Here is a 24,925-nt window from a genome sequence, read left to right as displayed (position 1 = left end):
CCAACTGTGGCAATGAATTCCACCCTCAGCCTAAAGAAATTCCTCCTCATCTCTGCTCTAAAGGAACATCCTCCTGTTCTGAGGCTGTGCCTCAGAGTATTTTAATATCTGATGGGCTTCAATGAGATTTACCCCTCGTTCTTCGAAACCCCAGTGAGTACAAAGCCATGACCACAAAATGCTGCTCATACGTTAACCCTTCCATTCCCAGGCTCATTCTCACAAACCTCCTCTGGACCCAAACATCTTTTCATAGATAAGTGACCCAAAGTTGCTGACAATACTCCAAGTGCAGGCTGACCAATGCCTTGTAAAGCAACCATTCCCTCACCTCCTGCTTGGGAAGCTCTCATCCCAGATCAAACTTCTGGTTCTCCTCAGGCACGCAGACTTTGGCAAGGCATGGTCGAGAAGTAGGGACGTCATGTTGCAGACAATGGTAAAGCCACATTTGTAATATTGCATTGGGTTTTGGTCACCGTGCTGTAGGAAAGATGTCATTTTAAGCTGAAGAGAATGCAGAGGGGACTCCAGGGACTGAGTTACGGAAAGAGGTTGAGTAGGTTGGAACTCTTTTCACTGGAGTGTAGGAGTATGATGTTTTTGAGGTGTAAAAGGTATATAAAATAACAATGGACATAGATAGCGTCCATGCATGGTCTTTTCCCGAGTGTTCAAGGTGTGAAGAGAAACATGAGTGGCAGAATTTTCCACCCAGACAGAGAAAGTAGTTGAGGCAGGTATATTAGCAACATTTAAAAGATTCTCAGACTGTGACATGGATAGGAAATGTTTCAAGGAATATGGAACCAGCTGAGATGGGAATCTTGGACCAGTTGGTCTGAAGGGCATGCTTCAAGCTGTGTGAATCAGGGACTGTATGATATGGTGGACGGCTGTTTGAAACACTGACCCCTACACTCACCCCAGGCTTAGTTGAACCTCATGAAGCACTGGCCGAGATCACTGAGGACAGGCAGACAGCTCCCAGACCCATCTCACCACAGTAAAAAGAGTAAACTTCTTAACTCCGAGTCCCAAGTGTCATAGCTCCTGGAGACCTGCCCATCGGAGTCCACGACAGCCTATATACGCATCTAAGTTATTCTATTTAGAGATAAAGCATGGAACAGACCCTTCCAACTCAACAAACCATGCTGCCCAGCAATCCACCGATGGAACCCTAGCCTCATCACGAGACAATTTACAATGACCAATTAACCTACTGACCTGTACATTTTTGGACTGTGGGAGGAAACCAGAGCAGCAGGAACACACACACACACACACACACACACACACACACACACACACACACACACTCTCACACACACACACACACACACACACACACACACACACACACACACACACACACACACACACACACACACACACACACACGTATAAACTCCTTACAGAGGACTCCAGAATTGAACTCTGAACTCTGACACCGCTAGCTGTAATAGTGTTGCATTAAGCACTACACTACCATAGTACCCTATATAAAGACACAAGATAAAGATTAAAGATTAGACTAATTTGTTATAAGTAGATAGAAACATTAAAGTATTCTGTGAAATGCATTATTTGCGTCAACAACCAACACGGTCTGAGGATTATATTGGGAGTGTCGCCATGCTTCTGGTACTGACATAACCTTGAAGTCTTTGTAATGTGGGAGAAAAAGATCAGGGCTCCTGGTGGAAATCCACATGGTCAGAATCAGAATCAGAATCAGGTTTACTATCACCAGCAGGTGTCGTGAAATTTGTTAACTTAGCAGCAGCAGTTCAATGCAATACATAATATAGAAGAAATTTAAAAAAAAACAATAAATCGATTACAGTATACATATATTGAATAGGTTAAAAATCATGCAAAAAAACAGAAATAATATATATTACAAAAGTGAGGTAGTGTTCACGGGGTCAATGTCCATTTAGGAATCGGATGGCAGAGGGGAAGAAGCAGTTCCTGAATCGCTGAGTGTGAGTCTTCAGGCTTCTGTACCTCCTACAGTGAGAAAAGGGAATGCCCTGGGTGCTGGGGGCCCTTAATAATGGACGCTGTCTTACTGAGATACTGCTCCCTGAAGATGTCCTGGGTACTTTGCAGGCTAGTACCCAAGATGGAGCCGACTAAATTTACAACCCTCTGTAGTTTCTTTCGGTCTTGTGCAGTAGCTGCGCAACCCCACCCCCCCCCCCCACCCCCCCATACCTGACAGTGTTGGGCTGTCACGAGGAGAATGTAGAAACTCCTTACAGACAGACAGCAGAAACTGAACCACGATCTTACATCTGGTGCTGTAAACTGTCACTGCCGTGCCACCCTAAACGCTTGCATAAACGTTCTCAGCCTCACAGGGTCTTGGCACCAGGCCCAGGGGGTAAACTGAAACACATAGGAGACTGTGCAGCCACGTTGTGTGTACATTTTCTCCTCTAGCTACAGTTTGACATCAATATTGGGTGGCCAGAATGGATACAATGGGCCAAAGGGCCTCTTCTGTTGCCATGTGACACTAACACTACGACTAAATCTTCGGGTCTTGATGCAAGGTTTCACCTCAAATTGTTCAAATCATTGAAGCTTCTCTTCCCCGCCCCTCCCTCATCACTCCACACCACCACTGCTAGATAGATAGATAGATAGATACTTTATTCATCCCCATGGGGAAATTCAACTTTTTTTCCAATGTCCCATACACTTGTTGTAGCAAAACTAATTACATACAATACTTAACTCAGTAAAAAATATGATATGATTCTAAATCACTATCTCAAAAAGCATTAATAATAGCTTTTAAAAAGTTCTTAAGTCCTGGCGGTTGAATTGTAAAGCCTAATGGCATTGGGGAGTATTGACCTCTTCATCCTGTCTGAGGAGCATTGCATCGATAGTAACCTGTCGCTGAAACTGCTTCTCTGTCTCTGGATGGTGCTATGTAGAGGATGTTCAGAGTTTTCCATAATTGACCGTAGCCTACTCAGCGCCCTTCGCTCAGCTACCGATGTTAAACTCTCCAGTACTTTGCCCATGACAGAGCCCGCCTTCCTTACCAGCTTATTAAGACGTGAGGCGTCTCTCTTCTTAATGCTTCCTCCCCAACACGCCACCACGAAGAAGAGGGCGCTCTCCACAACTGACCTATAGAACATCTTCAGCATCTCACTACAGACATTGAATGACGCCAACCTTCTAAGGAAGTACAGTCGACTCTGTGCCTTCCTGCACAAGGCATCTGTGTTGGCAGTCCAGTCTAGCTTCTCGTCTAACTGTACTCCCAGATACTTGTAGGTCTTAACCTGCTCCACACATTCTCCATTAATGATCACTGGCTCCATATGAGGCCTAGATCTAGATCTCAACTCACTGAGTTCCCCCAGCAGATTGCTTGGTTGCTGCGACACACAGAAAATGCTGGAGGAACTCAGCAGGTCAGGCAGCATCCATGGAGGGCAAGAAATAGTCGAAGTTTTGGGCTGAGACCCTTCATCAGGGCTCGGGGAGGGGGGGGGGGATGATCCTCTCCATCGGTGGTGCCTGACCTGCTGAGTTCCTCCAACATATTGTGCGTGCTGCTCCAGATTTCCAGCATCTGCAGAATCTTTAAAAGATTAGCCTTATTTGTCACATGCGCATGAAAGCATACACTGAAATATGCAAACACGAGGAAATCTGCAGATGCTGGAAATTCAAACAACAACACACTCAAAATGCTGGTGGAACACAGCAGGCCAGGCAGCATCTACAGGGAGAAGCGCTGTCGACGTTTTGGGCCGAGACCCTTCGTCAGGATTAACTGAAAGAAGAGAAGGTAAGAGATTTGAAAGCGGGAGGGGAAAATCCGAAATGATAGGAGAAGACCGGAGGGGGTGGGGTGAAGCTGAGAGCCGGAAAGGTAATTGGCAAAAGGGATACAGAGCTAGAGAAGGGAAAGGATCATGGGATGGGAGGCCTAGGGAGAAAGAAAGGAGGAGGGGAGCACCAGAGGGAGGTGGAGAACAGGCAAGGAGTGATTGTGAGAGGGACAGAGAGAGAAAAAAAAGAGGGAAAAAATAACAAATAGATAGATAGATAAATAAGGGATGGGGTAAGAAGGGGAGGGTGGCATTAATGGAAGTTAGAGAAGTCATTGTTCATGCCATCAGGTTGGAGGCTACCCAAATGGAATATAAGATGTTGTTCCTCCAACCTGAGTGTGGTTTCATCTTGACAGTAGAGGAGGCCATGGATAGACATATCAGAATGGGAATGGGACGTGGAATTAAAATGTGTGGCCACTGGGAAATCCTGCTTTCTCTGGCGGACAGAGCGTAGGTTTTCAGCGAAATGGTCTCCCAGTCTGCGTCTGCTGAAATACGTCATTTGCATCAAAGACCAACACAGTCCGCGGATTGTATTGGGAGGGTCACCACACTTCTAGTACCAACAGAGCATGCCCACAGCTTACTAACCCTAACCTGTACACATCTGGAACGAGGGAGGAACCTGGAGTACCCAGAGGGGTAGAATGTGCAAAACTGCACCCTGATCTTACAGCTGGCATTGTAAACTGTAGCACTAACCACTATGCTTCTGCGCTGCCTGAATATAAGGACCATTTACGCATACGATTGTTTGTTACGCAGTACAATTCTCTGATCTCACTAAAATAGTCCCAAAAGGGGCCATTTGGCCCATCTTTCTCATGCTAGCAACACATCACAGTGCATTTCCCTGAACTTCAGGTTCCTTCATTGATCAAACACTTTTGAACTCCTGTAATCAGCTGCCAGCCAACTATTCCTTCCGTAACATTCCAAATAATTGAGCAGCCACGAATTGGTATATATAATTCCAAAGAATCCTTTGTGACAGGCCCTGTGTACATTGTAGCCTTGGGGAACACTTGATGAGAGGAAGAGGAGGGTACTAGTCTGTCTAATTATAGGATTCACACTTGGCTGTTAACACAACAGCGTCTTCACTGAATGAGACAGGTCTATAGGTTATAATGAAAAACATATTAGGCTGTTAATTCAACAATGAAAGATACCACGGGGAAGACGATAATTTCATTGCAAATGAGACAGAGATTGGTGCATTGAGGGAGCTAACCGGCGAGGCACCTAAAATAGTGCATTAGAAAAGATAGTCTTACAGTGAGGATGGGGTGTTAAGCAGAGTGTTATATGTGAGTGATTAATTGTGATACACTGAGGCTGATGTATAGCAGGAAGCCTGTAGACCAGGGCAGAAATGGATAATACAAAGCAGAAGAAAATGCAAGAAAGTGAATTTCAAGGTTGTATATGGAATACATATTTGGTAGTAACTTTACTTTGAACTTTGAATATAACTTTAAGGTGCATGGAGGAAGGTAAAGAAGGATGTCAGAGGTCAGAGGTGGAACACACTGCCCAGAGGTAGTGATAGAGGCTGATACATCTGGGACATTTAAGAGACTTAGAGGGGTGTGGGGATGAAAGAAAAGTGAAGTGTTATGTGGGGGTGGAAGGATTAGATTGATCTTGGAGAAGGTTAAAGGGTCAGCACAACATTGTGGGCTGAAGGGCCTTTCTGTGCTGCAGTGTTCTGCTTTCTGTGTTGTACCAGATACTAATACCGAGAGTACAGAGCCATAGAATGAGAGAGAGTTTATACACGACAATCAACGTACAACATTATATCACCATCTGATGCATCCTGCACTGATGCCAGCACACATTATCAAGATTCAATGGAATAAACAAGGAGGGCTGTTACTCACAGTCTGTGCAGAGTGGGATTCTTCTGAAAGAGCAGTTCTGGCAAGATATGCAGCTGGTTACGATTCAGGCGTCTAGAATCGGAGAGAGAGGGAAGCGTTCAGGAAAAAACATCAAAGAGCGATTGTGGATAATTACAGCCACCTCACCAATGCTTTGCAAACCCATCTGCTCCAAACACTTTGCTATTGGGATTCCATCTTCTTCAACCCTATCACCTCCCAGCTTCTCAGATCATTCCAACTCCCCACCCATCCACCTTCCCCCTCCCACCTGCCAGCTCGTGCTCCTCCCCCTCCCCTCGACCCTTTTATTCTGGTTTCCTCCTCCTTCTGTTCCATCTCTGATAAAGGGCCTCAACCCAAAACATAGTTTGTTCATTTCCCTCTACAGATGCTGCCTGGCCTACTGAGTTCCTCCGGCACCTCGCATGTGTTGTCCCTGAATCTTACTGGAGTCTAGTTCACCGGACCCGATGCCCATGGCTGGTTAGAGACCTTCTACTATTCAATGCCCGATCCTTTAAGCACCTACTATGTTCATGGAACAGTGGGCTGTGAGCGTTTTCCAACAAGAGATTCTGCGGGTGCTAGAAATTCAGAGCAACGCACACAAAATGCTGAAGGAACTCAGCAAGTTGGGTGGCATCTACGGGGGGAAAATAAACAATAGATTTTTCAGGCTGAGAACTTCATCAGGACTGGAGAGGAAGGGGGTAGAAGCCAGAATAAGGTGGGGGGGGGGGGAGGGGAAGGAGTACAAGCTGTCAGGTGATAGGTGAGACCAGGTGAAGGAGAAGGTGGGTAGTTAGGGAAGGAAGATGAAGTGAGAAGCTGAGAGCTGATAGGTGGAAGAGGTAGAGGGCTGAAGAAGAAGGAATCTTATAGGAAAGGAGAGTGCACCATTGGAGAAAGGGAAGGTGGAGGGGCGCCAGAGGGAGGTCATGGCCAAGTAAGGGGAAGAGAAGGGGTAAGGGGGGAGCTAGAATGGGGAATGGAAAAAAAGGTGGAGGGGAGAGAAACTGTAAAAAGTCAGAGAAATCAATGTTCATGACAGAGGCATGCCAGTAGGTCTACTTCATTACAGGTTTGAGAAAATTCAGTATGTCACCAAAAGCACTTGCAATTTTCTACTGATGTTCGTTGGAAAGCATTCTGACTAGTTCCATCGCTGTATGGCATGGAGGCCCCAGTGCACAGGATCAACCACCTCCGCCTGTCTCCACCGTCAAGGATATTTTCGAAATGCAGTGCCTCAAGAAGGCGGCATCTATCACTAAGCATCCTCACCATTGGGAACCTGCCCTCTTCTCATTTTTACCATCAGGGACGATGTACAGGACCCTGAAGGCCCACACTTGATGATTCAGGAATGGGTTCTCACCCTCTGCTATCAGATTTCTGGCTGATCCATGGACACATGAACACTATCTAACCTGTGCTGTCCTTGCCCCGGGATTGTGGGATTCTCCAGTGTCAGACACGGGAGCAGAATTAGTCCATTTGGCGCATGGAGTCTGCTCTGAAATTCCATCATGGCTGATTTATTATCGCTCTCAACCCCATCCTCCTGCCTTCTCCCGATAACCTTTGATGCCCTTACTAATCAAGAAGTTGCTATCCTCTACTTAAGTATACTTAGTGACTTGGCCTCCATAGCCGAGTTTACCCTCTGGCTAAAGAAATTCCCCATTCTAAATAGATGTCCCTCTGGTCCTAGACTCACCCATTATAAGAAATATCCTCTCCACATCCACTGTATCCAGACCTTTCAATACCTGATAGATTCCAATGACATCCCCACACATTCTTCTAAACTCCAGCAAATACAGACTCAAAACCATCACAGGTTAGCCCTTTTGTTCCTGGGATCATTCTCATGAATCTCCTCTGGACTTCTCCCAATGCCAGCACATCTATTTTTAGACAAAGTCCAAATCTGCTCATAATACTCCAAGTGCACTCTAATGCCTTATAAAGCCTCAGCATTACATCCTTGCTTTTTAATTTTCTCCCCATTTAGAAAATAGTCCATGCCTTTATTCCTTCTACTAAAGTGCATTACCATGCACTTCTCTACAGTATATTCTATCTACCACTTCTTGCCCATTCTCCTAATCTGTCCAAGTCCATCTGTGCATTCTCTGTTCCCCCTACACTACCTCCCCCTCCACTTTTCTTTGTATTATCCACAAACTCGGCCAGAAAGCCATCAATTCCATCAGCCAAATCATTGACGCTTAACATGAAAAAAAGCAGTCCCAACACTAACTCCTGTGGGACCGGCAGCCAAGAGGAATAGGCTTCCTTTATTCCCACTATTTGCCTCCTGCCAATCGTCTATCCATGCTAATATCTTACCTGTAATACCATGTATTCTTAATTTGTTAAGCAGCCACTTGTAAGGCATTTTGTCAAAGGTCTTCTGAAAATCTAATCAGAAGGCCCTTACCAAGGGAGAAAAGGAAACTTTAGTCTGTATCTAACCCGTGCTGTCCCTGTCCTGGGAGTGTGTGATGGGACAGTGTAGAGGGAGATTCACTCTGTATCTAACCCGTGCTGTCCCTGTCCTGGGAGTGTGTGATGGAACAGTGTAGAGGGAGATTCACTCTGTATCTAACCCGTGCTGTCCCTGTCCTGGGAGTGTGTGATGGGACAGTATAGAGGGAGCTTCACTCTGTATCTAACCTGTGCTGTCCCTGCCCTGGGAGTGTGTGATGGGAAAGTGTAGAGGGAGCTTCACTCTGTATCTAACCCGTGCTGTCCCTGTCCTGGGAGTGTGTGATGGAACAGTGTAGAGGGAGCTTCACTCTGTATCTAATCCGTGCTGTCCCTGTCCTGGGAGTGTGTGATGGGACAGTGTAGAGGGAGCTTCACTCTGTATCTAACCCGTGCTGTCCCTGTCCTGGGAGTGTGTGATGGGACAGTGTAGAGGGAGCTTCACTCTGTATCTAACCCGTGCTGTCCCTGTCCTGGGAGTGTGTGATGGGACAGTGTAGAGGGAGCTTCACTCCGTATCTAACCCGTGCTGTCCCTGTCCTGGGAGTGTGTGATGGGACAGTGTAGAGGGAGCTTCACTCTGTATCTAACCCGTGCTGTCCCTGTCCTGGGAGTGTGTGATGGGACAGTGTAGAGGGAGCTTCACTCTGTATCTAATCCGTGCTGTCCCTGTCCTGGGAGTGTGTGATGGGACAGTGTAGAGGGAGCTTCACTCTGTATCTAACCCGTGCTGTCCCTGTCCTGGGAGTGTGTGATGGGACAGTGTAGAGGGAGATTCACTCTGTATCTAACCCGTGCTGTCCCTGTCCTGGGAGTGTGTGATGGGACAGTGTAGAGGGAGATTCACTCTGTATCTAACCCGTGCTGTCCCTGTCCTGGGAGTGTGTGATGGAACAGTGTAGAGGGAGATTCACTCTGTATCTAACCCGTGCTGTCCCTGTCCTGGGAGTGTGTGATGGGACAGTATAGAGGGAGCTTCACTCTGTATCTAACCTGTGCTGTCCCTGCCCTGGGAGTGTGTGATGGGAAAGTGTAGAGGGAGCTTCACTCTGTATCTAACCCGTGCTGTCCCTGTCCTGGGAGTGTGTGATGGAACAGTGTAGAGGGAGCTTCACTCTGTATCTAATCCGTGCTGTCCCTGTCCTGGGAGTGTGTGATGGGACAGTGTAGAGGGAGCTTCACTCTGTATCTAACCCGTGCTGTCCCTGTCCTGGGAGTGTGTGATGGGACAGTGTAGAGGGAGCTTCACTCTGTATCTAACCCGTGCTGTCCCTGTCCTGGGAGTGTGTGATGGGACAGTGTAGAGGGAGCTTCACTCTGTATCTAACCCGTGCTGTCCCTGTCCTGGGAGTGTGTGATGGGACAGTGTAGAGGGAGCTTCACTCTGTATCTAACCCGTGCTGTCCCTGTCCTGGGAGTGTGTGATGGGACAGTGTAGAGGGAGCTTCACTCTGTATCTAATCCGTGCTGTCCCTGTCCTGGGAGTGTGTGATGGGACAGTGTAGAGGGAGCTTCACTCTGTATCTAACCCGTGCTGTCCCTGTCCTGGGAGTGTGTGATGGGACAGTGTAGAGGGAGATTCACTCTGTATCTAACCCGTGCTGTCCCTGTCCTGGGAGTGTGTGATGGGACAGTGTAGAGGGAGATTCACTCTGTATCTAACCCGTGCTGTCCCTGTCCTGGGAGTGTGTGATGGAACAGTGTAGAGGGAGATTCACTCTGTATCTAACCCGTGCTGTCCCTGTCCTGGGAGTGTGTGATGGGACAGTATAGAGGGAGCTTCACTCTGTATCTAACCTGTGCTGTCCCTGCCCTGGGAGTGTGTGATGGGAAAGTGTAGAGGGAGCTTCACTCTGTATCTAACCCGTGCTGTCCCTGTCCTGGGAGTGTGTGATGGAACAGTGTAGAGGGAGCTTCACTCTGTATCTAACCCGTGCTGTCCCTGTCCTGGGAGTGTGTGATGGGACAGTGTAGAGGGAGCTTCACTCTGTATCTAACCCGTGCTGTCCCTGTCCTGGGAGTGTGTGATGGAACAGTGTAGAGGGAGATTCACTCTGTATCTAACCCGTGCTGTCCCTGTCCTGGGAGTGTGTGATGGGACAGTATAGAGGGAGCTTCACTCTGTATCTAACCCGTGCTGTCCCTGCCCTGGGAGTGTGTGATGGGAAAGTGTAGAGGGAGCTTCACTCTGTATCTAACCCGTGCTGTCCCTGTCCTGGGAGTGTGTGATGGAACAGTGTAGAGGGAGCTTCACTCTGTATCTAATCCGTGCTGTCCCTGTCCTGGGAGTGTGTGATGGGACAGTGTAGAGGGAGCTTCACTCTGTATCTAACCCGTGCTGTCCCTGTCCTGGGAGTGTGTGATGGGACAGTGTAGAGGGAGCTTCACTCTGTATCTAACCCGTGCTGTCCCTGTCCTGGGAGTGTGTGATGGGACAGTGTAGAGGGAGCTTCACTCTGTATCTAACCCGTGCTGTCCCTGTCCTGGGAGTGTGTGATGGGACAGTGTAGAGGGAGCTTCACTCTGTATCTAACCCGTGCTGTCCCTGTCCTGGGAGTGTGTGATGGGACAGTGTAGAGGGAGCTTCACTCTGTATCTAACCCGTGCTATCCCCGTCCTGGGAGTGTGTGATGGGACAGTGTAGAGGGAGCTTCACTCTGTATCTAACCCGTGCTGTCCCTGCCCTGGGAGTGTGTGATGGGACAGAGTAGAGGGAGATTCACTCTGTATCTAACCCGTGCTGTCCCTGTCCTGGGAGTGTGTGATGGGACAGTGTAGAGGGAGCTTCACTCTGTATCTAACCCGTGCTGTCCCTGCCCTGGGAGTGTGTGATGGGACAGAGTAGAGGGAGATTCACTCTGTATCTAACCCGTGCTGTCCCTGTCCTGGGAGTCTGTGATGGGACAGAGTAGAGGGAGATTCACTCTGTATCTAACCTGTGCTGTCCCTGTCCTGGGAGTGTGTGATGGGACACTGTAGAGGGAGCTTCACTCTGTATCTAACCCGTGCTGTCCCTGTCCTGGGAGTCTGTGATGTGACAGTGTAGAGGGAGCTTCACTCTGTATCTAACCCGTGCTGTCCCTGTCCTGGGAGTGTGTGATGGGACAGTGGGTGGGAGTTTCACTCTGTATCTAACCTGTGCTGTCCCTGTCCTGGGAGTCTGTGATGGGACAGTGTAGAGGGAGCTTCACTCTGTATCTAACCCGTGCTGTCCCTGTCCTGGGAGTGTGTGATGGGACAGTGTAGAGGGAGCTTCACTCTGTATCTAACCCGTGTTGTCCCTGTCCTGGGAGTGTGTGATGGGACAGTGTAGAGGGAGCTTCACTCTGTATCTAACCCGTGCTGTCCCTGTCCTGGGAGTGTGTGATGGGACAGTGTAGAGGGAGCGTCACTCTGTATCTAACCCGTGCTGTCCTAGTCCTGGTAGTAATGACCAGGATAAAATGATTAATTCTCATGCAAGGGCCAACCCCGTCACTTCATCCTATCACCCCTGAACACATCAATTGTTGTGAGGCTACACCAGTTTCTGAAGAAACTTGCCCTGGGTGTCCTTGTTCATGAATCACTGACGGTTAACATGCAGAGGAAGCAGGCAATTCCAAGAGCACATTGGTCTCTAATGCAGCAGGATTTGGGAACAAGCCCAGAAATGATTGCTTCAATTATACCGTGCCCTGGGGAGATGGCCTCAGGAATATTGTATAAAAATCTGGTCTCCATACCCAAGGATGCAAGATCACTCTGCAGTATATCGATTCCTGGCATTGTGAGTAGAGATTAAGGACACTAGGCCTGCACTCGTTGATGTTTAGAAGAATGAGAGGTGATCTCATTAATATGTAGAACATTTTAATTGATGAAGAATTGGTGTTTCAAAAGGGCCGGTCATTTAAAACTCAGTTATGTAGGAAACTCTTCTGTGGAGAGTGTGGAAACTCTCGGCCCCGGTGAGTGGAGGATTCTGGATGATATTGAAGTGCAGGTGGACAAATACCTGACAGATCAAAGAACGGGGGTGGGGTACGGAGAAATGGCACAGAAGGAGTTAAGGATAGCACCGATCCGCCACGATTGTACTGAATAGCAGGGCAAATTTGAGGAGCTGAATGGCCTAACTCTGCTCCTATCCTCTCGCATTCCCTTGTTTCCCTGACCTTGGGGGATGTTCAGAATCCTGAGTAGAGAGCATTCTTCCTCGAAGAGGGCCGTGCAAGGTCAGTCTCTGAGTGTATTCCGCAGACTGATGGCTCTCTCGATACTAACAGATTTATGGGGTGTAGGTTTAGAATAAAAGTCAGGTTTGTTTTCACTGACTAATACAACGTGAAATTTGCTGTGTTGAGGCAGTAGTGTACTGTGAAGACATCAAGTTACCATAAGCTACGAACATAAATAAACCTCGCACTTACAATCTTTCCAGCTCCTTCATGTCCTCAAAAGCACCACGCTCGATTGAACTGATGTGGTTCTCCATGAGTTGCCTGGCAGGGAGGGAGGGAACATGAACATCAGGGTCAATGCAGAGTCATGGACCAGAAGACCATAAGACATAGGAGCAGTACAAGGCCATTTGGCCCTTCGAGTCACATCTGCCATTCCACCATGGTTGATTTATTAACCCTCTCAACCCCGTTCTTGTACCTTCTCCTGGTAATCTTTGAAACCCTTTCTAATCAAGAACCTATTAACTTTTGCTTTAAATATACCCAATTACTTGACTCCACAGCCATTTGGGGCAATGATTTTCACCAACCTCTGGCTAAAGAAATTGCTTCTCATCTCTGTTCTAAATGGACGACCCTATATTCTGAGGCTGTGCCCTCTGGTCATGGACTCCCCTACTATAGGAAGCAACCTCTCCATGTCAACTCTGTCTCGGCCTTTCAGCATTCAAAAGGTTTCAATGAGATCTCTCCTCGTTATTCTTAATTCCAGCCAGTACAGGTCCTGTGCTATCAAATGCTCTTCATATGTTAACCCTTTCGTTCCCAGGATCATTCTTGTGAACCTCATCTGGACCCACCTCAATGCCAGCACATCCTCTCTTAGATACGGGGCCAATTCTGCTCACAATACTCCAAGTTAAGTCGGACCAATGCCTTATAAAGCTTCAGATTACATCTTTGCTTTTTACTCTAGTCCTCTCGAATGAATGCTAATATTGCATTTGCCTTCCTCGCCACTGACTCAAACTACATGTTAATCTTTAGGAAATAGACAATAGACAATAGACAGTAGGTGCAGGAGTGGGCCATTTGGCCCTTCTAGCCAGCACCGCCATTCACTGTGATCATGGCTGATCATACACAATCAGTACCCCGTTCCTGCCCTCTCCCCATATCCCTTGACCCCGCTATCTATAAGAGCTCTATCTAACTCTCTCTTGAATGCATCCAGAGAATTGGCCTCCACTGCCTTCTGGGGCAGAGCATTCCACATATCCACCACTCTCTGGGTGAAAAAGTTTTTCCCCATCTCTGTTCTAAATGGCCTACCCCTTATTCTTAAACTGCGGCCTCTGGTTCTGGACTCACCCATCAGCGGGAACATGCTTCCTGCCTCCAGCGATTCCAATTCCTAAATAATCTTATATGTTTCAATCAGATCCCCTCTCATCCTTCTAAATTCCAGTGTATACAAGCCCAGTCGCTCCAATCTTTCAACATATGACAGTTCCGCCATTCCGGGAATTAACCTTGTGAACCTACGCTGCACTCCCTCAATAGCAAGAATGTCCTTCCTCAAATTTGGAGACCAAAACTGCACACAATACTCCAGGTGGGGTCTCACCAGGGCCCTGTACAGCTGCAGAAGGACCTCTTTACTCCTATACTCAATTCCTCTTGTTATAAAAGCCAGCATGCCATTAGCTTTCTTCACTGCCTGCTGTACCTGCATGCTTGCTTTAAATCCTGCACAAGGGCTTGCTAGACCCTTCACACCTCCATGTTCTGAATTTTCCCCCGTTTAGAAAATAGTTTATGGACTGTAGTCTACACAGAGTCCTGCAGGTTAGCTTCAGTCCAACTCATCCATGCCGACGAAGAATTCCATCTACAGTAGCCCCAGTTGCCCATTTTTGGCCCATGTCTATCTAAACCTTTCCTATTCATGCACCTGCCTAAGCATCCTTTAAATATTGTCAATGTACAGTACCTGGATCAAATGTTTCAGGCACCAAACCCTGACCATCTCTGGGTGAAGAAGTTTCCCCTCAAGTCTCCTTTAAATCTTCCCCCTCTTACCTTAAACCTGCGCCCCTCTCTATGTTTCCTTTCCCTGGGAAAAAGACATGCTCTATGCCCCTTCATAACTTTATTCGCCTCTGTAAGATCACCCCTCAGTCTCCAATGTCCCAAGGAATAAAGACTTGGGCTGCCCAACTTCTCCCTAAAACTCAAGCCTCCTGGCAGCCATCTCATAAACATTCTCTGCACACTCTTTCCAGCTTAATGATGTCCTTCCCATAACAAGGTGACCAAAACTGTACACAATACTCTGGGGTGCAGCTTCACCAACATCCTGGGCAACGGCAGGAAAACATCTCATCTTTCCATACTCAATACCCTGACAAATACAATGGATTCTTCACCACCCTGACTCTCTGCATCCCTCAACCCTAGTGTGGGAACACAGCAGGCATTCGACAAAGGAAATCAATCAACATGGGTTAGATACAGAGTGAAGGTCCCTCTACACTGTCCCATCACACACTCCCAGGACAGGGACAGCACGGGTTAGATACAGAGTGAAGCTCCCTCTACACTGTCCCATCACACACTCCCAGGACAGGGACAGCACGGGTTAGATACAGGGTGAAGCTCCCTCTACACTGTCCCATCACACGCTCCCAGGACAGGGACAGCATGGGTTAGATACAGAGTGAAGCTCCCTCTACACTGTCCCATCACACGCTCCCAGGACAGGGACAGCACGGGTTAGATACAGAGTGAAGCTCCCTCTACACTGTCCCATCACACGCTCCCGGGACAGGGACAGCACGGGTTAGATACAGAGTGAAGCTCCCTCTACACTGTCCCATCACACGCTCCCGGGACAGGGACAGCACGGGTTAGATACAGAGTGAAGCTCCCTCTACACTGTCCCATCACACGCTCCCGGGACAGGGACAGCAAGGGTTAGATACAGAGTGAATCTCCCTCTACACTGTCCCATCACACGCTCCCGGGACAGGGACAGCACGGGTTAGATACAGAGTGAAGCTCCCTCTACACTGTCCCATCACACGCTCCCGGGACAGGGACAGCAAGGGTTAGATACAGAGTGAATCTCCCTCTACACTGTCCCATCACACGCTCCCGGGACAGGGACAGCACGGGTTAGATACAGAGTGAATCTCCCTCTACACCGTCCCATCACACACTCCCAGGACAGGGACAGCACGGGTTAGATACAGAGTGAATCTCCCTCTACACCGTCCCATCACACACTCCCAGGACAGGGACAGCACGGGTTAGATACAGAGTGAATCTCCCTCTACACCGTCCCATCACACACTCCCAGGACAGGGACAGCACGGGTTAGATACAGAGTGAAGCTCCCTCTACACTGTCCCATTGTTTATGATGCAAGATGTTTCCCAACTTGTTGACGCTGGCTTGTCCATCTGTCACACACTGTCCTTGCCAGCCTAACTGTGTCTGTGCTCTGAACCATAGCCCATTCCACGTGACTACCCAGTGTGTACAATTATGGGTTTTAATTCATTAGTAAACAAGTAAAGCCCCCTGCAGTGGAATTTTACAGAGAATTTCTAAACCTATAATTCCAGTCTTTCTGCTCGTGTGGCCGTGCCTTCAAATCCTTTGATCGTGCGTTTTGTTCAAGCATAGGGAATGTTTGTGGTCTTTTGCTTAAGCTGCTGCCTGTGATACTCACAACACGCGGACGTGTCTGAGTCCCGTGAAGTCACTCTTGCTGATCCGAGTGATGTTATTCCCATTCAGCTCCCTGTGAAGTGAAAAAGATGAAGGACTGTTAAACTCCATCCGCGGCTCGCAGTCCATTCCCAGGTCCTGGGGAAATACTGTGCAGAAACATGCCCTTCGACACATCAAGCTCATACTGACCATCGATCCCATCTATTCCACCCCCCTCAGATTCTACCCCTCATTCACTCACACACTGGGGGCATCTTACAGTGGCCAGTTAACCTGCGTGTTGTTGGGATGTGGCAGGAAGCAATGCAAAAAGAAATGTTAATATGTCGATAGACAGATAGATAGATAGATACGTTATTGATCCCAAAGGAATTACAGTGTCCATAGCATTACCAAATGCACTAATATATAAATATTAGAAGAGAAGTAGAAAGAATAAAAAGTAAGTTACCACAAACAGTCTAAGAAGAGGGGCCCATCACTTCTCCAGCTATAGGTTGTCTCATTATAGAGCCTAATGTCTGAGGGAATAGTTGAGAAAGGTAGGGATGTATCACTTTGTGAGATTAGTTTAGATTTATTTGTCATATGTACATCAAAACATACAATGAAATGCAGCATTTACATCAAATATGAACAAGAGTCCAAGGGTGTGCTGGGGCAGCCTGCATGCTTCTAGCAAGTCCACAATTTACTAACCCTAACCTGTCTACCTTCGGAATGTGGGAGGAAACCGGAGCACCCAGAGGAAACCCACAGGGTCTTGGAGAGAAAGTACAAACTCTCCATAGGTACCAGTGGGGATTCAACCACACGTGCAATCACTGGCATTGTACAGCATTATATTAACTGCTATGCTTTCTTTATACCCAGCAAGATAAGAACTTTTCCTCTGCAGCAGTCAGTACCATATCTAAGCTAAATCCAGTATGAAGTATTATAATATTTCAGTATATTATTATACTGCAGGTGTGTCGGTGTGCACCCAGCCCAAATTCTGCCACAATTATTCAAGCAATATCAAATACCACCATCAGAAGGTCAGAAAACATGAGCAGTGGAGGTGCGGATGAAGAGAGGAAAGGGTTGATGAGCGGTAGGAAAGTGTAAATACTTGTGCCTGACACTGTCCCTGTACCACGATGTGGTATTGTCAATGCTTGCAGAAACCAAATGCAGATTAATCTGTAAGCACAAGAGATCCTGCAGATGGAAATCCACAGTAGCACACACAAAATTCTGGAGAACTCCACAGGTCAAGTAGCATCGATAGAGAAGAATAAAGAGTCAATGTTTTGGGCCAAGACCCTTCATCAGGACAGAATAAAGAGTCTTGATTCTTCATTCCTGTATTGCTTTCCCTTGTACTACCTCCGTGCAATGTTGTAATGAAATGATCTGTATGGATGGCATGCAAAACCAACTTTTTCACTGTAACTCATTACATTTGAAAATAATAAACCAATTTACCAAATTTATCTGTCCTTTGTTGAATATACTGATTCTCTATACAATGAATACCTTTCTCAGTGCCTGTAAGAAACAAATTGTAATGCCCTTTCTCCCCATTGAGGCTATGGTCCCCCTACATTGGTCAAAGTAATACACAGCATGATCCCATCAGGATTCAGTTACAATCTAGAATCAAACCGAGAAGATGTGGGGTTTGTATGCAGAAACAGATATTTGGGAAAGAGATGACAGACCTCTCCTTGCTAGCTTGAATAGTCATTTAAGAGTCTTTACATCCAGCTTGCAGGCAGACTTTCTCCCAGCTGAGAGCTGTCACAATTCAGCTGCAGGAAGTTGTAAACTCAGCCAACTCCATTAAGGGCACTGGCATCCCCACCGCTGAGGATACCTTCAAAAGGCGATGCCTTAAGCAGGCGGGATCCGTCATTAAGGAACCCCTCACTCAGGACATACCCTCTTCTCATTGCTACCATCAAGGAGAAGGTACAGGAGACTGAAGAGCTCAGGAACATCTTCTTCCCCACTCCATCAGATTTCTGAATGGACAATGAACCCATGAAACCTCAATCTATATTTTGCTTTTTGTATTACTTATATAATTTAATTTTTTATATATATATAGTATTTTATAGTAATTTCTAGGTTTTTATTATGTATTGCAAGGTACAGCTGCTGCAAAAGAACAAATTTCACAAGATACGCCAGTGATATTAAACCTGAGTCACTCTCTCTGCCCTGTACAGTGAACATGACCTCATATATTGGTGCATCACCTCAACCTTGGGACTATCAGTAACAATAAAGGCAAGCCTATCAGAATAGACCCACACACGTGTATGTAAAGATACAAAGACATGTATACACAAAGAAAAAGAGATACAAACCACACACATGTACAGGCGCAAACACACAGAGACACATACACGTACAGGCGCAAACACACACACACACACACACACACACACATGCACAGGTTTCACATTGAAACCTCTTGAACATTGAAAGGCGAGAGAGAGAGAGAGAGAGAGAGAGAGAGACATACACACACAGAAGCAAGAATGTACTCCCAATACTCACCTCATTACAGGAAGGATATTAAAGACTTTGGAGAGAGTGTAGTGTAGATTTACCAGGATGCTGTCTGGATTAGCGAGTATGCTTATGAAGATAGGTTGAGCAAGCTAGGGATTTTCTCTTTGGAGCGAAGGAGGATGAGAAGTGACTTGATGGAGATGTACAAAATAATAAGAGGCATAGATTGAGACTTTAATCCCACCGTAGAAATGGCTCATATGAGGGGGGCCTTAAAGTGTTTGAAGCGAAGTACAGAGGGGATGTGAGAGGCAGGATTTTTACACAGAGAGTGACAGGTGCATGGAAAACACCGCCGGGCTAGTGGTAGAGGTAGATACTTTTCGGGACCTTTAAGAGATTCTTAGATAGACTAACGGGTGAAAGAAAAATGGAGGGCTATGTGATTGATTGATCTTAGGATAGGTTAACGAATCAACACATCATTGTGGGCTGAAAGGCCTGTATTGTGCTGCAGAGCTCTATGTTATAACACACACCCCATTCAAAATATACAGAGACATGTGAGTGTCCACACAACAGACATACACACGTGCACACACTTACACACAAATACATAGACGGAGATGTGTGTGTCCGCACAACACACGTACACACACACACAAATACATACATAGACATGTGCGTGTCCACATAATAGATGCACACACACACTTACACATAAATACATAAACAGACATGTGCATGTCCACACAACACACACACACTCAGCAATGGATCAGAAAAAGACACCCTGATCATTGACCACACGAGTCCTGTAGCCCTTCCTTCCTCCACCCTCAGCATTCAATGCATTCATCTTGTGGAAGGAAATGCATCTACAACCCTCCCCGCATTATGGATGTGAGAGATATGTTTGGGCAGCCCCCGCACACCAGCTCATCAACATGTCAGTCCATGGAGAATTCATTCGGGAGGAACTCTGCTGTGCCAAGTCCGGTGCAGAGGAGGTTTACCAGGATGCCGCCTGGATTAGGGAGCACGCCCAATGAGGATAAATTGAGCAGGGCTGCAGTGACAGGAAAGTAAATCCCAGAGAGAACAAGGGCAACGCAATTTCACCCCTACACGAGGGGCACTAACAGAGAGCACAGTACTGAGGCAGAATCACACACGGCATCGTGCAGCTTCCTATAAAAACACTCTCAGGCTGCTGGAGCACCATGAGGAGTCTCCGTAGGGGATGTGAGAGGATTTGTACATGGGATAACATAACTGGGAATGGCCTCTAGGCTGGAACCCAGTTTGTGGATTGCATGATGTTTACGTATAGAATTACAAACATTAATGGTGTAATAGATCCCTGGGAGTTAGCAACAGGCTTGGCCTTAATCCAAAAATTCAGGGGGTTTCCATATAGAATAACAGATCCCTGGAAGTTAGTCACAAGCCAGGATCTAATCCAAGAGTTTTGGGGTTCAGGAGAGAGCTTTTTCCAATTGAAACAAAATGTTCACACCATTTTAAACTTTTTCTCCCCAGGCAGTTAATCTGATCAACCATTCTAGTTAACCCTCAACCCCCTGCTATCGATTCCCCCTGTCACTGCTCTGTTGGCACTCAAACCACTTTTTATAATGCTGTTTACTTTGTAAATACATGTGTTTATTTGTAAATACATTAATTTATGTATATTTTTCCATATCCATCCTTTAACCTCTAACTTTATTATCCTTTTATATATAATTATTTATTCTTTATAATTGTTGAATGTTGCTTTCATCATTGCGCGTCGCACCAACACATCACAGCAAATTTCTAAAACCTGTAAACGTATATGATATATCAAATCAAGTTGATCGCTGATGCTTGATCCTTGAATAACAGATCCCTAGGAATGAGTTATAGGCTGAGATCTAATCACACGAGGAGTTTGGGAACGGGGTTATATGGAGAATGAGAAATACCTGGGAGTGGGTTATAGAGTGAAACCACATGATGGACTCAGGAAAGGATTGTACGTAAATGCTTGCCAGTGAGTTACAGACTGGAAACTAATTCAAGGGTTCATGGGGTCTCTAATAGAATAACAGGCTTGGGGTGTCCATATCGGGCAGCACGGTAGCATAGTGGTTAGCATAACGCTCTACAGTAGAGGCAACCTGGGTTCGATTCCCGCCACTGCCTGTAAGGGGTTTGTACGCTCTCCCCGTGACCGCGTGGGTTTCCTCCGGGTGCTCCAGTTTCCTCCCGCAGTCCACCTACTGGCTGGTAGATTAGTTGGTCATTGTAAATTGTCCCATAATTAGGCTAGGGTTAAATCTGGGGGATTGGTTGGGGGGCGGTGCAGCTAAATAAATAGAATATCATAGAGGAAAATGTAGCCCCGAGTTAGTTGGAGGTTGGAATCTATTTAAGAGCTCCTGGTGCATAATATATAAAAGCAGATCCCAAGAATGGGTTACAGACTGGGATCTAATCCAAAGATTCAGGGGTTTTATTTGAGGAATAATAGATCCCTTTGACTAAATTACCAACCGGAATCTAATCCAAGGGTTTAGGGGGATTAACAGATAGAATAATAGATCCCCCAGGAATGAGTTACGGACTGGGATCTAATCCAGAGCTTCTGGTGGTCTATATATAGAATAACAGATCCCTGGGGTGATTTAGACTTTGCAATCTGATCCAAGAGTGCCCAGGCTTATTTGTAGAATAACAGATCCCTGGGATTGGGCTGCAGGCTTGTATCTGATCCAGTAGTTCAGGGGTTTATATATAGAAAAACAGATCCCTGGCTGTGAGTTACCAACTGGAATTCATATGAGGAGTTTGGAATAGGGTTATATAGAAAGCATCATATAACAGGAAGGAAGTTGGAGGCTGGAAGTTAAATAAAATATCTTGAGTAGTTGTGGGTAAGGGTTAAAAAAATATAACCCCGGGAACAAGGAATAAGTTACAGGTTGGGGTCAAACCCGGGGTTTACGGGGTTTAATGGATACAGTAACAGACTTCTGGAAACGAGTTATAGGCTAGAATGCAATTAAAATGTTTGGGTGTTTACATGGAGAATAACAGAGCCCCGAGTGGCTTACCGGTGGGAGCGAATCGGGGGATCTGAAATGATATTTGCGGACGTTGAAAGCAGCAATATCAGGGCAATAATGAAAAGTTCCACTGCCCTCCGTGTCCTGGGAGCCCGCTGCCAACCGGGGTGGGTATCCCGAGAGAGGTCTGCGAGTTCCACCGAGGTCTGGGGTTGGCGTGTCGTGACCTCAGGCTGGCCGCAGACCCACGTACTCTGGAACCCCTGAGCCCTAGGCTGCTGGAGCTGATGTCTGCGGTCGCGACTGCGGGATTCCTGTGGTCTGGAGGGCTTCTAAAGCAGTGAGCTCCTTCCCGTGTGCGAGTGGGGGTGGAAATGAGAGGAGGACTGGGGTGAGGGTGACCGTGGGAGAGCGGGTAACTGCAGGAGCGAGAGGATGAGAATGTGTGTGACAGTCTGCGTGTGAGTGTGCGAGATTTGTGTGTAAGATGTGTGCGCGAGATTGCATGACCCCGTGTCTATAAGAATCGGTGCGCGTGTGTGTAAAAAAGCGCTTGATTCAGCGAGTGTCTGTAAAATTTGTGTGTGAGTGAGTGAGTGAGAGAGAGAGAGAGAAAAAGACAATGTTTGAATGAAATTGTGTGCGTGAGTGAGAGAGAGGAAGAGGCTAGGCTGTGGGTGCTTCTCAGTGAACGCCAGTCCGTGACTGTCCTCACAGTCAAACATCGAGTGGACACTCGGTAGATGAAAGGCGGCTGAATAATGACCGTGGGTGGGGAGAGGGGGAGAAAGAGGCAGCCTGTAAATTGACATTCCTCCTGCACCAGGAGAGCGTGGACAGAGTTCCACGCAGAGAGATGGAGCCAGGGGTAGTCCGCGGGGCTGCTAACAAAGGCCCAAACCAACTGGATAGTAGACGCGGGCAGATGCTTAAGATGAATGGTCTCGTCCTGGTCCCCATGAGCCAAAGACAAAGGAAGGTTTTTAATGATCTGAAATGCATGTTACAAGGGAAATGATCCGGAAGTATCATAATCAACGATGAATTAACGAAGACAACTACAGGATCTGAGGCAAGGCAGTGGGGAGGTTGTTCCAAAAACCTGCGACGAGTCCCGGGACGATTCTTTCCTCCACAGGAACTCACTCTGCCTCAGCTCCTCCATCTCCCTCTTCCCCTCAATCATCCAGCTCCTCCCCCTCCAGCTCCCTCCTGACTTTCTTTCTAGTCTTGATGAAGGGTTTCAGCCCGAAACGTCAATGTTTATTCCCCTCTATCGATGCTGCCCAACCCGTTGAGTTCCTCCAGCAAATTTTTTGTGCATTGGAATGAAACACGACCCTTGATCCTGAATTTTGATGGATTAACCGTGGGGAGGGGCGATTCCCTAAGCGTTAGCCCAACGACACGCGGGCAGTCAAGGCGATATTCCAAAGACAGGACCCCAGCACCCTCCCCACCCCACGTTACCACAGGCTGCTTGGATGTCTGTTAGGGTGGGATTGTCTTGGGGCGGTGGGGGAGTGGGGAGAACTCCTTCGGTGAACACTCCGCTCCACACACACACACACACAAGCCATCCCGCTAGGAAACACGCCTATAAAAACAGTGTTTTATTTTCTCTCAGTTGAGGCATTCCCTAACTTCAAAGGACCGGGCAACGGGATCCCCTTTTGAAAGGCGTCCAGTTTCTCTCTCTCGCAAAGTGAGATCCCAAACTGACTGATTTAGTGACTGGCTCGGGGTTATCTACGGATGGAAATAGCGGTGTGGAACCTTGAACCCGAGGCAGCGGGCTGAGTCTTATTGTGAACAGCGGCACCTCGGACAGTGAAGCGCTCTGTCGGCTCTGCATTCCGGGTGTTCAGCGGGTCCGCAGAGGAACTGGGGGGGGGGGAGGACAGGAGGAGAAGGGACACATGAATACTACTTCCCCCCCTCCCATCTCTTGCTCACCCTTTCAGCCTTTGAAACATACAGTACCATCCGGCACTAGATTATTTTTGAACGGCGGCGGGGAGGTTGTGAAGTTTGTGATCCGATCACTTACAAAGGATGTACACCCCATTCCTACCCGGCCCCCCTCCTCCCCACGTCTAGTCCCCGGGTCTGAAGGGAAGGCGGTTTTCCATACTCACAGTCTCTCTGCGTTTCTGGGGATGTTCTTGGGGATGGTCCTGAGTCCCAGCCCGTGGCAGTCCACGCTTGTGCCCACGCAGCTGCAGAGAGCCGGACAGGCTCTTGTCCCAATCCCGCAGGCGACCAGCAGCAGGATCCCAGTCCTGATGATCTTGGGCAACTCCCGGCTTCTGTCCATGGTGTCTGCGAGGGATGTGTGCGTGTGGCTAGGGTGGGGGTACAGAGAGAGAGAGAGTGGGAGATAGAGATAGAGAGGGAGAGAGAGAGAGATGAGAGGGGAAAGAGGTCCTTTAGCCTCCGTCAGATCATAGTGAAGAGGCGCAATCCAGTCCCAGCTACTTGCACCCACTTCGCACCCAGCGCAGGAGGGTCACACGCCCTCGATAACACAATAGAAGGGGAGGCCGGCTCGCTGCTATCCGGGATCCCGTGATCTTCACGGCTGAGACTGGCCCCAGTGGTGAATCTCGCAGCCTCACTGTCTCTTGCAAACACACACACACATACACTGGGTTACGAGCTGCATCTGACGGCCTGTACAATAAAAGCGTCACACACATCCATCAACGTGACCACAAATAGCAGAGGCGACCCCGCCCACCGAACACACAACCCCGACTCATCTAACGCGGGGCAGCGACTGCCAATCACACCCCTCCCTCCCTGCACACCCACACGAACAGCAGGTTACAGTAAGGACGAGCAGTCAGCACAACCTGCCCGCTCCGTGGTCCGAGCGTGTGTGCATGTGTCTGTGAATGCTTTTGTGTGTGTGTGTGCCTGTCTGTGTAAACGTGCGTGTGTCTCTGTGTGAGTGTGTGTGTGTGCCTGTGTGTGTAAACGTGCGTGTCTCTGTGTGAGTGTGTGTGTGTGTGTGTGTGCCTATCTGTGTAAACGTGCGTGTGTCTCTGTGTGAGTGTGTGTGTAAACGTGCGTGTGTCTGTGTGTGTGCCTGTCTCTGTGTGAATGTATATATGTGTATGTGTGTGTCTGTCTTCCTCCGTGTGAATGTGTGCATGTATTTCTGTACTTATGTGCGTGTGTACTTGTATGTGTGTTTTTGTGTATTTATG

General features: G+C 47.6%; 1 protein-coding gene across 3 annotated transcripts in view; it reads right to left on the bottom strand.

Moving 5' to 3' along the window:
* Window positions 1-24,648, bottom strand: part of LOC140715178 (slit homolog 1 protein-like) — a 322,282-nt gene extending 297,634 nt beyond the window's left edge. For 2 of the 3 annotated variants that reach the window (XM_073026998.1, XM_073026997.1), the window contains exons 1-5: window positions 24,569-24,648; window positions 23,852-24,058; window positions 16,157-16,228; window positions 12,667-12,738; window positions 5,759-5,830 (exon numbers count right to left, since the gene is read on the bottom strand). In XM_073026998.1, coding sequence (XP_072883099.1) covers window positions 5,759-5,830; window positions 12,667-12,738; window positions 16,157-16,228; window positions 23,852-24,058; window positions 24,569-24,600 — 455 coding nt within the window. In that variant the 5' untranslated portion in view covers window positions 24,601-24,648. The remainder of the gene's footprint in view (window positions 1-5,758; window positions 5,831-12,666; window positions 12,739-16,156; window positions 16,229-23,851; window positions 24,059-24,568) is intronic. The other variant, XM_073026996.1, reaches the window with a different exon arrangement.
* Between the last annotated feature and the right edge of the window lie 277 nt (window positions 24,649-24,925).

The sequence above is a fragment of the Hemitrygon akajei genome, chromosome 23 (genome assembly GCF_048418815.1).
Source record: "Hemitrygon akajei chromosome 23, sHemAka1.3, whole genome shotgun sequence".
Classification (NCBI taxonomy): Eukaryota; Metazoa; Chordata; class Chondrichthyes; order Myliobatiformes; family Dasyatidae; genus Hemitrygon; species Hemitrygon akajei.
Note: the sequence above shows the minus strand (reverse complement) of the source record. Positions and strands in the feature narration are given on the sequence as shown.